The sequence below is a fragment of the Scomber scombrus genome, chromosome 2, assembly GCF_963691925.1.
Source record: "Scomber scombrus chromosome 2, fScoSco1.1, whole genome shotgun sequence".
NCBI lineage: Eukaryota > Metazoa > Chordata > Actinopteri > Scombriformes > Scombridae > Scomber > Scomber scombrus.
The window spans coordinates 34089747-34104933 of NC_084971.1; the positions used below are offsets into that span (position 1 = coordinate 34089747).

At 40.1% G+C, this 15187-nt stretch overlaps 1 protein-coding gene across 2 annotated transcripts; it reads left to right on the forward strand.

The window, feature by feature from the left end:
• Positions 1-7543: 7543 nt before the first annotated feature.
• Positions 7544-9190, forward strand: LOC133997448 (E3 ubiquitin-protein ligase TRIM39-like). Of its 2 annotated transcripts, XM_062437041.1 has the most exons (2): positions 7544-7770; positions 7807-9190. In XM_062437041.1, exons 1-2 carry the CDS (start codon positions 7544-7546, stop codon positions 9188-9190), a joined length of 1611 nt encoding a protein of 536 aa, XP_062293025.1. The 2 variants fall into 2 exon arrangements, with proteins under 2 accessions (XP_062293025.1, XP_062293016.1); XM_062437032.1 differs by having other exon boundaries at positions 7544-9190.
• The last annotated feature ends 5997 nt before the right edge of the window (positions 9191-15187 follow it).

The window sequence follows — 15187 nt, forward strand, 5'->3', positions numbered from 1 at the left end:
AGCAACATTTTGGGTTGCCAGGTTGTGAAAAATCCCTCCTTTCTTTACAGCTATGGCATTAACTTTAAGAGGAAATTCTTCAGGACCCTCTGAAAAGGCAAAAAAAAAAGTCAGACAAAAATTGATTTATTAACAATTTAGCAGACTTTTTTCTGTATTAAATATATATATGTATATTAAATATCACTGCAATATAACTGCAGACCTGATGACTTCAGGAAGTGTAAAACCTTTAACCTCAGTCGTCTTCCTAAAAAAAATTGATACAGCAACTGTTATTGTGGTAAAGAGAGGAGAGATTTTTCACAACCTGGCAACCCAAAATTATGCTCAATGGCAGTTTACAAGTGATTTATAAAGCTTTCATAAATGATCTGTGGTTATAAACCCTTTATAAAGGGTCTTTTCAGAAGATGGCACCAATGATTTTATATGGCAACCTGGCAACCCAAAATTATGCTTGTTGGTAGCTTATAATAATAACTGATTTATAATGCAACAAACAATACTGCAGCAGGAATTTGCTGCTTTTTAACAGATTTCCAGTTTATTTTTCAGATTTTTTTTACATTCATTGCAAAATAATTCTGATTTGGTACATCAGGAAAGAGTAGAGCGACTATTGAGCATCACGCTTCCTGTGAAAGGTGTTTCTAATCCACTTAGAGTAATCAGAAAGCTCCTGTCAGAGAGGGAAGTGATCATAAACTGCTCTACATGTTTGTCATACATGTATGTGTCAGGTATGTGTGTGTGTGTGTGTGTGTGTGTGTGTGTGTGTGTGTGTGTGTGTGTGTGTGTGTGTGTGTGTGTGGGAGTCATTTGGCAGCGTGGGCAGGTGAGCGCCGCAGTCATCCCCTTCCTCGGGCGTTTGTCGGTGACTGACAGTTAAAGCGGAGGGCAGGGAGGGCAGACAATGCGGAGTAATGAGAGATGTGGTAAACAGGCTCGGCCATGCCTTCCATCGCCGCCGTGCAGCTAACCTGACATGTCAGCTCCACGCAGTGGCGCTTTGTTTACGCGTCAGCTGTCAAACCTGCAGAGAGGCCTAAAGTGGAAAGAGGCTCTCATTAATACCAGCTGATGATTAATATTTCCAACATGTAGCTGAGTGATTCACGTGACGAGCTTTCATGTGTGTCTAAGTGTGCTAAGGTACTGAGTGCTTCACGGATTGACTTGGCTCAGGGTTTTTTTATCCTTGGAGTAACGGCAGCTCACTGTGTGGTAGCACAGTGAGAAATCATAAACAATTACTACTTTGCAACATTTATAACTGATCCACCCACATAAATATAGTGAAAATGTGTCTATTACAGGTGTTTTCAGTCTGACTACACCTGTAACCGCAGATATTAGCATCCAAATGTTAACCTCTCTGGAACAGTTACGTATCTACTGTAGATTTGTGATTTCTCAGGACTCTAGGTGTGGTAACATCTCAAATACATCCGTACGTGTTGGAGATCAGATCCGAAATACACTGGTGGACAACATGAACAACTTTCCCAACTTTAGCTCGGGAACGGGCGGTCATTTGTGGGCACGTGCGAACAATCTGATGTCATCACGAGGAGGAAGTAAAAGGTAACAGTGCAAATGAATGGATGAAGCATCTGAGCAGGTTTTTATGTTACAGGAAGCATTTCTACATACATTGACCACATGTTTTGGACCTTTGGACCTTTGGACATGTTCAACATCAGACATTCAAACAGTATATAGAACACAAAAATAACGATATGTCCCCTTTAAACAATATCTTCCACCTTTCTATGACAGCTTTTTATTTGTCTTCTGATGTGGTCGTACTAAATATCATGTGAACCAGCTGTTTTATAGTGTAACCCTTAACCCTGAGCAATATTCATATAGAAAACTGCTCACAAGCTTGGCAATCGTGTGTTTCTTGAGGACTGAAAGAGAATAAACTTTGTTTTAAAGTTTATTGTGCTCTTTTATTCTGGGTCTTATTTTAGAGTCTTGTCTTTTTACATTAGTGTTTTTACCCAGTATATGATTTTTAGTCATCGGATGCTTGGATATTTAACTACTACCAAAACTGTTTTTAGCATTGTTAGCACTAGTAGCTAACCAAGCAGCAGTGGACCTGCCTGGTTTTCATTCAGTCCGATATGATGGATGTATGTGGGGAATGCAATCATCAATACTCACAGTTGAAGGAGGATATCTACTCCCTGAAGACAGAACTCCAGAAGGACTGACACAGAAACCATGTGTAGCCACAAATTTGAGAAAACATGAATCTTTTCTGCGTATTGACTTACTGTCAATGTTTTAATCCCTTTTAATGCAGTGAAATAGTTTCATATCCATTTTTAACTTGAATTATCTTGATCGTTTTATTGTTATCCATAGTGTCTTTAGTGTCATAGTGTCTCTAATGGAATTGAATTGACTTAAATTGAATTAAATGTGTTCGTGTCAGTTAAAAAGAAAACTGCAAACTTTTCACATCAAGGTTTCTACAGGTGGAGATTGTTTTGATTGTTTGATGCTGATGATGGATTACATTTTGGGTGGAGTATCAGTTTAATCACTTACAGCTTGACTCCAACAACATGACAGTAACATGAAATACTGGTTCTCTGGCATTGTTATTATGTTCTTACATAGCATTACATTATGTTCAGTGAGAAGATTTTTGTCTCTTGCTGTAATTACGACTCCACGTTCGGCTGCATGTGTGTGTTTGATTTTCACAGTCCGAGATGCTTTACCCTAATTGACCGACTGACTGACTGGCTGTTATTTGGCGGGTTAGGACCTGCTGTGCAAATCACTCAAGGCTGCCTAATCATGCATTGTCTGTGGCGGTGATGGCTGCATGAAGGAATGCCAAAACTCACCTCGCGGTCAGAGGAATCACGGCGGGCCTCATCGATTCAAGCAGAGACAGGCCGCCCCTCGGTCGAGGTCAGGGCTACAAATGTCGCACTTCCCTTCTACCTCAGTTCTGTCATCGCCAGCATTGTTTTTCACTCGCAGGCCTGTTTACGTAACGCTTAACCAAATCGTCAACGTACAGAGACGCAGACACGTTGACACCTGGCAGGGTTACAGGTTTGATTCCCGCCAGGACCACCCATGTTGGAGTCAATCCTGCAGGTTCCACCAAACCATGACATCCACAGACTTTGTAGACGAGACACAATGCATTTTGGGACAGTTCGTTACGCCGATGGTTGCGTCATATGGAAGTGGGCGTGGTTTAATCTCAACTGGGTTGGAAAAACGATACACACAGACGGCGCCATGTGAGCTGAAGCTATCGCAAGGGATGTGGACCAAAGCACTGACGTAGCTTATTTGCATATTTTCTAAATGTTTTGGCTTTAACCTCGTTGACCGATTTAGATTTCATATTTAAAATTTAGGTTTATTGTTTTTACGTATGCAAACTTTTTACAATTATATATAACATGTTGTTATACATGAAGTTCTGTCTCAAATGAAAAAACAATGAGCTAAATGGTTGGAAGGTGAGCTAAATATTCAAAATAAAAAACTGTAACTCGTCTCATATGAACAATTGGGTCAGTCGCCCGAAAACAACCCAGCGTTAGTTTGAGTGACAGAAGTCAGATTGCAATATTTTTGACCAAATACCTCGACATCAATACTGTGACATTATTGTAGTAAGGACTTTTAATACTTTTACAAAATATTTAAACAATGAGATTTTTGATAAATAATCATCAGTAATGTGAATATAATGACTCAGGTGTTAAAGGCAAATAATAGAACAGCTAAACCAGTTGTTTAATTCAGAAAATTATATAATTTTACTGTAAAGCAGCCTTTAAACACTGGAAATATTGCTGTAAAAGTAATGAAAACTCAATAAAAACATTTTTTCAATATTTGTATACAGCTTATAAATGCTAAATAGGGGGACCTAAAGTGTTATTATATTTCATAATAGCTCATACAGGCTTGTATGTACTTGTATTAACCTTTATTTTACCTCGAAAGACCATTGAGGAGGAATCCTTACAGTGGTGACGAAAAACAACAACAGTACAAAACATTATAGATAATAATATCAGATTGCAGTGAAGTTAAAAAAACATTTGCAGTCAATTAAAACAAGGTGTGAAATAAGGCCTTTGGACAGCTGTTGTGGTTGTAAAGAATGTAATTTAAAGGCTTTTTGCAGATTGTTTAAAATGTCTTATTTTACTTTGTGTGTTTTTTTCTGGATTTCACAGAAACTGAGTCTATAAAAGTCAATCAACTATGTAATCTAAATAATTGGAGTCATAAGATCTTTCTGTTGGCAGTCAGGACGTTTCTGTGTGTTATGTAAGTGTAAACCTAAAACCTTCTACATCAGTTGTGGGAATCTACATGAAACCTGAACTGCTTCCTCTTTGTGAACCTTTGGCATCAAACAGCCACAAACAGCAACTCAAACCTCTGAACAGCAACAGATCAGCCTCAGTTTACGGCTCTAAATCAATTCATCATGCATGTAGTGACCTCTACTGGCAGAATCTAAGAATGACACCTCCACTAGACTTATTTACTAACCCAGTTATACAATAATTCTTATATATTTTAAGTCATTTTAATGAGATCTTACATATTTATTAGGTTAGGGTTGAATTCAAACATTCTATATTATTCTTATTTGTCGTATTTTACTTCTTTAGGCTGTATCTAAATTTCGTTGTTTTTTTTTTAGAAAATACAATCTTGCAAATAAGATAATGATAATAAAAATACAGTTTACAAATATAGTTCTCAATGGATGGTGTTTGTAGTGTTTAGAGTGATTTTTTTAAAGTTATTATCAGGTGATTTTATGGCTTCCTCTCCTCATTTTTAACCTCATTTTTAGACTTTCAGCTCATGTTCTCATCCTGATAAAACCTGCATGTCTGAGTTTTTATTATGAGATGATAATAACCACAATACTACAGGGTAAACTCTGGTCAAATATTGCTGAAGAAGGGAAATGATAAGCAATCTCCAGCCTCCACAGGTGGAGTTACAGTGACTGACCTAATGACCCCAGAGCCTGCATGGATCCCTCCACATATTTGACTCTATCAGCTTTAAGACTTTCGGCGCCGTGTCTCACTCATCCATGTAGATTTCATGAAATGGTCCCATCCTGCCAGTATTTTCATGTCCTCTGGGACTCTGTTCATTATTATGCTGGCCAGTAATGACAAAATAAACACACAACCAGGGATCAGTCCACAATGTAAACACAGTCTATATACACAGATACTGCTGGCATGAGCACATTTATGTATTAGATTAGTGTTAAACATTGTAGAAAAAGCTTGTAAAGGAGCTAGAATAGATCTACTTTTACACTTATCTGATGCTTTAAGTTAGATTTCTGTATAAAATGTAGGTACTTAGTTACTTAGCTGCAGCCACTCTAACAAAAACTTATAACTGCAGCACTTGAGAACATTTTAACTTAACTATAACCTCAGATATCACCTGACTGAGTTATATTTGACTTCAGAGACGTGGACATGACCCCAGTTACTTGTTTCACTTCACTGAGGCAGCCAAAATAAACTGACTGACATCCGAGACGTTTATATGACTCGGACATTAGAGATTAATTAAGGACTCTAATGACTCATACATGGCTTCTTTGACTGGTACATGAGTTCTTGGGGATTTATGATTGAACCACTTCAGTAGGGCATTATCCAGTGAGTTATTAATGATATAACTCAGACAAATGCAGTTAAATTATTACATCAAAAGTAGTGGTTTGGTCCCTCTGACTGATATATTATTATATATGACATCATTAGATTATTAATAGTGAAGCATCAGTGTTAGAGCAGCATGTTACTGTTGTAGCTGCTGGAGGTGGAGCTAGTTTACACTACTTTATATACAGTTAGCTAGACAGAAGTGACAAATTAAAGACTGTGTAAAGTGAATTAAGACATATTCTTCTAAACATATTGAATAGGTCATAGATGTATTTCTATAAAAGGTGTAAAAAGCATTTCAACCATTTAGATTTGAATTGTGGAGCTAGGCTTCACACACTGTGTTTCAAGATTTCTGTGTTCAGGATTTAATGGGCGGGTCTGAAAATCACGCAGCGTTACCCGCCCCTGCTGCTGGTATAAATATATTCAGCACACAACTACAGTCTACAGGTAGCCAGTTAACTGAGTTAGCCGCCGAGTTAGCCACAGAGCTAGCCGCCGAGCTAGCAGCTGAGCTAGCAGCTGAGTTAGCAGCAGAAAGCTCTCAGACCTAGCGTCCATGTTTCTGGTAGAGGTTGTGACTTTGATTGACAGGTGACACTTGGTAGGGGGCGGGGCTTCAGCGGACTCGGCGGGAACGCCCACAGCGTTTGAAAGAAGAGAAATAGGTAGACTTTTACACAACTTTGAAGCCTAATTTCATATATTTGGCGATTTTTTTAATCATTCAAATTTGGCAGGGTGGTTAACAACACACTTTTCTGTGGTATGTCAAACTCAGAAAACGTATTTATTCTTACTTTACACGGACTTTAAAGGAAAAACTGATAGAGGTCTGACAGCTTGACCCCTACAGTGATGGGATCCGGTGGCTCTGTTATGCTGTGGGGGCATTTTGCTGGCATGGTTTGGGTTGATGGTTCCCATCAGTGGGAAGGGTCACTGCAAATCAATAGGAGTGGTCTTTTCCAGGATAACAATGTCCCCATCCATAGGGCATGAGCGGTCACTGAATGGTTTGATGAGTATTACAATGATATCAATCATATGGTACGGCCTTCACAGTCAGCGCATCTCAACCCAACTCTTCGTCCAGTGGTTCCCAACCTAGGGGTTGGCCTCTAAACTGTGAAGGGAGGGTCATTTCCCTCTGAACCTAAATATATATTCCTACATGTGGGACTGACATCATTGATCAAGTGAAAAGTAGAACATGTCTCCTGGTTGATTTCATGTTGTGCCAAATGCATGTTACTGTCACACTATCACTAAACACATCTAAACAACAGGGATGGTGGATGAAATGAGGGAGAACTGGAAATACAGGATAGGTTTGACGTCAGACTGTGTAACTGAAAGCTTGTCAGTGAAACAAAGCTGCAGTCGAGACACGTCTCTGGGTTTCTGTCTTTTGAAAACTTAGTAATCCAAGTTCAAAGTTTGGTGAGTACAGAAGAACATTTACTGTGTTTCAGCAGGTTTCAACATAAAACTTCAGCTTTACTCAGAAAGAAAATTGTATGATTTTTATTTCATAATGATAAATAATTCAGTATAATTAAATAATTGCTTATCTTTATATTCCAGTAATCTTTAAATGAACATTCAAAACTTCTGTAAAGAAAATGTCTTTCTTGTGCTTAACACCATGTATGATGGCTGTTGTCTCTTGAGGATTTTTGACATTCTGTTCTTTGCCAGTTTTCTGCCTTCCAGCCTGTTATTGGAGCCTGGCATCATTCTTGTAGTCATACTTTGATATGTTTAAATATCCTATCAACAATTCTTTAATTACAACAAAACCTAACCTTTATTCACAATGTGTAGATATGTCTGCTGCCAACTGTCTGCTATCTGAAGATCAGTTTCTGTGCTGCATCTGTCTGGATGTGTTCACTGATCCAGTCACCACACCATGTGGACACAACTTCTGCAAAAACTGCATCACTGCACATTGGAACAGTAATGACCAGTACCTGTGTCCAATGTGTAAAGAGACTTTCTATGTAAGACCTTATTTGAAGGTCAACACTTTCATCTCTGAGGTTGTTTCTCAGTTCAGACAGAAAGCTCAACAGAAAGCCAGCAGCAGCAGCTCAGAGCAACAAGCTGCCAAACCAGGAGAAGTTCCCTGTGACGTCTGTACTGGAACCAAACTGAAGGCCCTGAAGTCTTGTCTGGTGTGTTTGACCTCATACTGTGAGACTCACCTGGAGCCTCATCTGACAAAGTCAGGCCTGAAAAGACATCAGCTGATGGACCCTGTGGAGAACCTGGAAGACAGGATGTGTATGAAGCACGATAAACCTCTGGAGCTGTTCTGTAAGACCGACCAGACATGTGTCTGCTTGCTCTGCTCTGTTTTAGACCACAAGACACATGAGTTTGTTCCTCTGAAAGAAGAATATGAAGGAAAGAAGGCAGAGCTGGGGAAGACAGAGGCTGAAATGCAGGAGATGATCCAGAAGAGACGACTGAAGATTCAAGAGATCAAACACTCAGTTGACCTCAGTGAGGAAGCTGCAGACAGAGAGAAAGCAGAAGGTGTTCAGGTCTTCACCGCTCTGAAGGAGTCTGTTGAGAGAAGCCTGAATGAGCTCATTGAGACGATTGAAGAGAAGCAAAGAACAACAGAGAAACAGGCTGAAGACTTCATCAAAGAGCTGGAACAGGAAATCTCTGAGCTGAAAAAGAGAAGCTCTGAGGTGGAGAAGCTCTCACACTCTGAAGACCACCTCCACCTCCTCCAAAACTTCCTGTCCCTGAAAGCTGCTCCACCCACCAAAGACTGGACAGAGGTCAGCGTCCGTCTACCATCATATGAAGGGACTGTGGTGAAAGCTGTGGCTCAGCTGGAGGAGACGCTCAGGAAACAGATGAAGAAGCTGTTTGCTGAGGCTGAGCTGAAAAAGGTCCAGCAGTATGCAGTGGATGTGACTCTTGATCCTGATACAGCAAATATCTGGCTCATCCTGTCTGATGATGGGAAACAAGTAAACTGTGGTGATGTGAGGAAGAATCTCCCAGACAACCCAGAACGATTTTCTCCCAGCCTCTGTGTGTTAGGAAAGCAGAGTTTGTCTTCAGGCAGATTTTACTTTGAGGTTCAGGTTAAAAGGAAGACTGACTGGGATCTAGGAGTGGTCAGAGAATCGATCAACAGGAAGGGAAACATCCCACTGAGCCCTGAGGATGGTTACTGGACTATGTGTTTAAGAAATAGAAATGAGTACAGTGCTTGTAATAACAATTTAGTCCGTCTCTCTCTGAAGTCTCGTCCTCAGAAGGTGGGGGTGTTTGTGGATTATGAGGAAGGTCTGGTCTCCTTTTATGACGTAGATGCTGTAGCTCTTATCTGCTCCTTTACTGGCTGCTCCTTCACTGAGAAACTCTACCCATACATCAGTCCCGGGCTTAATCATGATGGTATAAACTCCGCCCCTCTGATCATCTGTCCTGTCAATCAAACTGTCTGAGTCAATACCAGGATGCTGATTGATTAGAGACCAAAACTGATCCATTTTAAATGAAAAGATTCAGTTAATTATGGTAATAAATGTATATTCAGCAGTAATGTACAGTATGAACTTGTTTTCATCAGGATATGATTAATGCAGACATTCTTTTATGATTTATAATATCATTATTTTATTTCATGTATGTAATTTACCTTAAACTTGTCTTTTGCATCTCAAAGTAAGTCAAACTGAATTGCAGGGAAATGTGTCTACAGTGATGGACTATCAAGAATGTTTGTTGTATGATGTAATTACACAGGCATAAATGTCATGGGGCCCTTTTTCCTGCATTAGGGCACAAGCACAGATTCAGGTCTTCATCTTTAACAATGTGTTGTATTTTAAAAGCTTGTTATATTATCCATTGTGTCAAATCTTCATCTGAAAAGTACAGAAGTGTATGGCATTTACTAAAAAAAATTAAACCTACTGTTGCTGCCTCTTACCTGCGGAACGTATTTCTGTCACGCCAGAAAAAGAAAAAATCATGTTATAACGTGAAATACTAAAATAAATACGCTTCCTAGAAAAGTATCTGAAGCTGCTAAACATATGTAATGGAGTTGCTCAAAATTGTGCTGCTCTGATGCAGACTACTTTACATTCCAGCACTGGCACCAACAATCCTCCTCTCTATCATCTCCAGCTCTGCAGCAGTCTCCTGTCCTCATCTGACCCTCAAACAAACACTTTGCATTGGAGCAGCCATACGTCATTCCCCGGCGTGACGTCACGTGCTCCTAAAAAAAAAAAAAAAAAGACACTCCCTTTCACAAAACTCCTTTTACTTTATTGCAGTATAATAATATGGTGATGATTGCCTGCAATTAAAACACACAGTCAGTGATTAGGCATGGACATGAAAAGCTTTAGCAGTCCAGCCAGCGGCTATTTCCGTCCCCAAAATCTTATTAAGGGACTAGACTGACTGCAGCAGAGTGTGTGCGTGTCTGTGTGTGTGTGTCTGTGGGTGTTAATGTGTGTATACCCTATAGGTAGGAGGTTGTGTGTGTGTGTGTGAAAGAGAGAGAGAGAGAGAAAGAGAGAGAGAGAGAGAGAGAGAGAGAGAGAGAGAGAGAGAGAGAGAGAGAGAGAGAGAGAGAGAGAGAGTGTAAGTCCAGGGCAACAGTGGCGCACGAAGCCGTGAAAGTCGCACTGCAGCGCGGTTGAGGGTCGTTTCCAACCCTCGCTGTGGTCTCCTGTCGCACCTGTCTGTCTCTCTTGCAGTGGGTGTCTACCTGTCTCTCTCTCTCTTCATCTCTGTCTATCTTTCTCCGGGTAGCCATTTCTTCTTCAGAGGACGTCATTGATCAGTGAACGGCACCGAAACTACCGGAGGAACCATGTTGACTCTGCTGACTTCCATGTATCTGGTGACGAGGGCTGTTTCCTCACAGGTGAGTCTAAAGCAGTCATTAGTTTGACCACTGGGGGGGACAGAGGTGACCGTGCGTCCTTGAACACACCATGCAAATCATATTCTGGGGTGTAGACCTCACCGTTAGACCGGTAAACCCTCCATCCTTTTACGCGCCAGGTTAGTCAGGTGTGTCTCATCAACCTTTATTCGGCGTCGCAGTGCGGGATAGAGGGGTTATTATGGGGGGGGGGGGCTTTAATATACCAGGTGTGTGAACATGGCCACCGGAAACGGGACACCAACCTTCACCTTTCCGGGTTGCGTCTTTTTCCGAGCCCGTCATCATTAATTCAGAGAGAGAGTCGTCTCCTGCCAGATTTGGTTCAGGTTCAGTCAGACTCACCGCCAAGCTCGTTAGAGTTAACAACAAGACGTCCGGTTAGAGTCTGGAAAATAAAAAAAACTGCAGGGAAGAAATGTCTGTGAATGTTCTCATTCGTGCAAGTCATAGTTATCTCTGGGCTATTGAATCGAAAGCATCTGGACTTGTTATATGTGTATGAAGACGTTTAGCCTCTTATCCAAGGGGCTTCATCAGTTCAGGGTGTGACTAGTCTAGGGAAGAAAGTTACTACAAACTTTGAATGATAGGAAACAGTTTAGCCTAAAGATTGTGTCCTATTATGAGAGAGGTAATTAATCCCTGGAGGGAAATTAAATCGTCATAACAGCTAGGTACGATTCAAATATAGTCAAATATTAGTCCAAATATTACAGTAAAGTGATCAGAATAATCAAATCAGATCAGGACATAAATCACAACTTCATATCTTATTACTTACATTTTTCATCTGTCATTGTTTGTCTTTTCTGTTCCTGATGGAAATAATCCTCTTTAACAACATAGTGAAGACTCTTTTCAGTGTAACTTGTTGTGGCAGCTCTATGAGATCACTGGTGTGATCACTTGCCGTTGGACCCCAGGGGGCCTATAAAGATTAAGGGTTGTTGAAGTGGTAATTAGCTTGTGGAGGTTTGATAATTGCATTTATTTTGTTGATATGTACCTTTAAAACACATTTAAACTGACATGGTAAAGGTTCAAGGTTGATCATGCATTTTTACCTAAAAGCAGGAGCCTTTCTATAAATAGGTTTAATATCTTTAATATTTCACCATACTTACAGGTACACATGCATTTTTTTTGTTTAATCAGATGATCTTTAACTACACATCACAAACCTGGTTCAACACTGTGCAGGATTACTGGTTGCATGTTTGGACTCACACTCTCCAGCAGGTTAATCCTGCATTGTGTCTGCTTTGGTCACTCTTTTAGAATAAAAATTAATGAATAAAACCATGATTTATCCAATTATACTGAACAAAATAAACTGCTAAAGAGAATATATTTGCAAAATGAAATCCTGTTGTGTTGATCTGAGGAGCTTTGCATCTTTAGCCTGTTGCAACACACTTTGGACCTTTACTTTGACAGTTAAATCTTCCTGCACTTCCAGCACTGTCCCGTGTGTTTGCTGTTGCCTTGATAGAGTTGTGCTGCTGCTGCTGCAGATTATCAGCACCTCGGTCAGCTCCTGCCTCGCTGCCAGCAGACAGACCTGCAGCCTGTTTTTAGCTCCGGGCAGCTTTACAGAAACTGAACCCAGCAAGCAGCACACAGATCCAACATGGCTGCCGGTGTCCTTGACGAGCTGCCGGATGCGCTCGGCTCTGACATGTCATGAGAAACCTCACCTGGCTTGAATCTGATCTCCCTCTCTCTGCTCTTTCTGAAAGAACATCCCTCACACCCACCTCCTCCACCTTTATGCTGAGCTCTTTTATTTCAGGCAACAGACCATCATACAGTCAGTTGCCAAAAGTATGTGGACACCTGAACACTGCAGACACATGTGATAGTTCAATGTGTCATTCAAAAACCACAGGTACTATTGTGCAGGTATAACAGCTTCCACGCCTCTGGTTTCAGGTTGTCCACCTGATGTTACAGCAATAAGAACATTAGTGAAGTCCAAACACTAATGTTGGGTGATAAGGCCTGGTTCACATTTCACATTTCATCCCAAAGGTGGGTTGAGGTGTCTACAGCCCAGTCACAAAACTATTTCTTAAAGGGACTGTCTTTGTGCTCGCCATGTTGAAACAGGAAAGAGTGAAGCATAAACTCCTGACTTAAAGTTGAAACAACACTGAGGTCTAAAATATTCCAATCTATGCTGTATCATCATGATTTCATTAGAGCTAAGGGACCCAAACCAGAAAAAAAATCAGCTTTACAACAGAAGTACAAGTGTCGACATACTTTTGGCTACGTAGTTATGTTAGATCAGCCAGTCAAGCTTGTTCATCTCTGACTTATTTTATCATTAAGTGGACTATTTGGCAATTTAAATAAATTGTTTTAGCTGTTGTGTCATTTGAAATGAAGAAAGATCAAACAGAGGAGAGATGGATGAGCAGAGGTGGATGCTGAAGCCGACGATCTGAGGGTTCTTTTCACAAATCGTTCATTTGCAAATTGAAGATACATTTCCAAGTCCTCTAATGTTCTCGCATACTCATGCATAAGTAGCATTTACTGTATAGTGACTCTTTGAATGTGCCAATGTCAATGTGTCAAAATTACTGATGTGAAATTGTGTTTCCCGGGGTTCTTCATGTGCTTGCGAAGGTTCTCTCTGGATACTATACCAACATGCAAGTTAGTTTAATTGTTGACTCTAAATTGCAATAGGTGTGAATATGCTATATGTTAGCACTGTCTATGATTGACTGGCGACCTGTCCTGGTGTGTCCCACAACCGTGCAGCCCTCTAGAGGATAAGTGGTAAAGAAAATGAATTGATTTAAAGTTGTATGTACAAATTATAGCACACATTTTGCAGAGGTCAAAAGGAGAAATACAACAAATGTTGCAAGTTACAGCTTCCATTTTACAACTTTAGTGAAACAGGTGTTTAGATGTCTTGTTTATGACCCCTGATCAAAAGGATTGAACTGCTCTACGAAGGCATGATAGTAGATATCATTAGAGTTTGGACAATGTGGACATTTGTTGTTATTTTAGAAATGTTGTCAGTTTTAATGGGTGAACTCTATAGACGACTGTCTACTGTTTGAATTAGAGTTGCAGGTCATGGAAAATGTGTTTTCCTACATGGTTTGCTAAAGTTGGCATCTTTAAATGTCTTGTTTTGTCTGATCAGCACTCAAAAATCGAAAGATACTCAGTTTACTATCATGTGTGCTGCATAAAAGCTGCAACAAGCAAATCTTTTCTGCTTTAAAAAATGACAAACCATCAGTCAATTATCAAAAAAGATGCCAATTAGGTTTTGATTGACTAATCAATTAATAAATTAATATTTGAAGCTCTAGTTACAGTCTGTGTTTATGTCTATTGCCCATTCTTCCTATGGAAATGATACACTTTTGTCATGATTGAACAGGAATTTATACATTTAGTGGAGCGACATCATACAGATCGGTATTTTAGTTGTTTTTAAATCAGAAATCCACATTGTCAATCGTATGTGACCTCCTGACCTTCCTGCTCTTGTTTGTGACGCCGGTGATGTCAGAATGCGCTCTATAAATGTCAGCAGATCAGACGGCTTGGCTCAGATTGACCTCCCGCAGGGACGCAGATGACAAGCTGATGGGTGACTTAATGAGCTGGTAACTGAGCCAAGTGGCTTCCTACTGTCGTCTGAGAGTGAACTTGACCTCCAGTAGACTTTCTCCTTTGACCCTGATTTGAAAAGAGTCTCTCAGGATAATCCACAGAACGCCCTGTAAACTGTTTTCAGTGTTTTTTACAGGATTATCCAGAAGCTTCTACAGAGATGTGTTGTGGTTGTTTTCAGTGTTTTCAGAATCACATATCAAATTTCACTTACTTCAGTTGTATTTGGGTCATAACAAAAGACTCAGCAGCACAGATCTAATAACACTCAGGTTTTTACTGGCATCACAATGCAATACAATCAAACTACAACTCATACTGAGTCTTCGAGCCCAGGGAAATATGTTACTACCCCTCGGTGGACTATTGAGAACAGAGAAACTGAAACAGAGAAAAAAATAGAGTTGAAGGATGTAAAACGTATTTACAATACTTACACTTAAACATTGATCAATCTCTATCTCCGAAAACAAAATACAGTCAAAAGACCTAACTTGCTTATCTACAAAGCAACTTCAACAATCATTACAAATCATTACAGTTTGGGCAAAAAACTAACTGTGTATCTAACTGAAATTAACTATGTAAATGAGAGTGGACACAATGTGTATCTTCCTTAATTTAGAGAATCTCAACAGCTCATAAACTGACAAGTGAAGGGTGGATAATAGGAGAGTCTCACATTTGAGTTCTGCTCTTTTGTAAAGGGCTCTGGATGATGCTTGGTTCATTCAGATTTTGAATCAGCCACTGAGTTGCTGTACTGACACCCAGTGGTAGAAACCAATTAACTGACAGCACCTGGAGAGGGAACAGGAGCAGAAGGAAGGAATATATCCAAAAACACAGTACTTGACTGCATGTAACACTTCCCCAAAACAAATGC

Excerpts from the sequence above, each read along its gene's own strand:
- LOC133997448 (XM_062437032.1), top strand. The coding sequence starts at position 7,544 with ATGTCTGCTGCCAACTGTCTGCTATCTGAAGATCAGTTTCTGTGCTGC.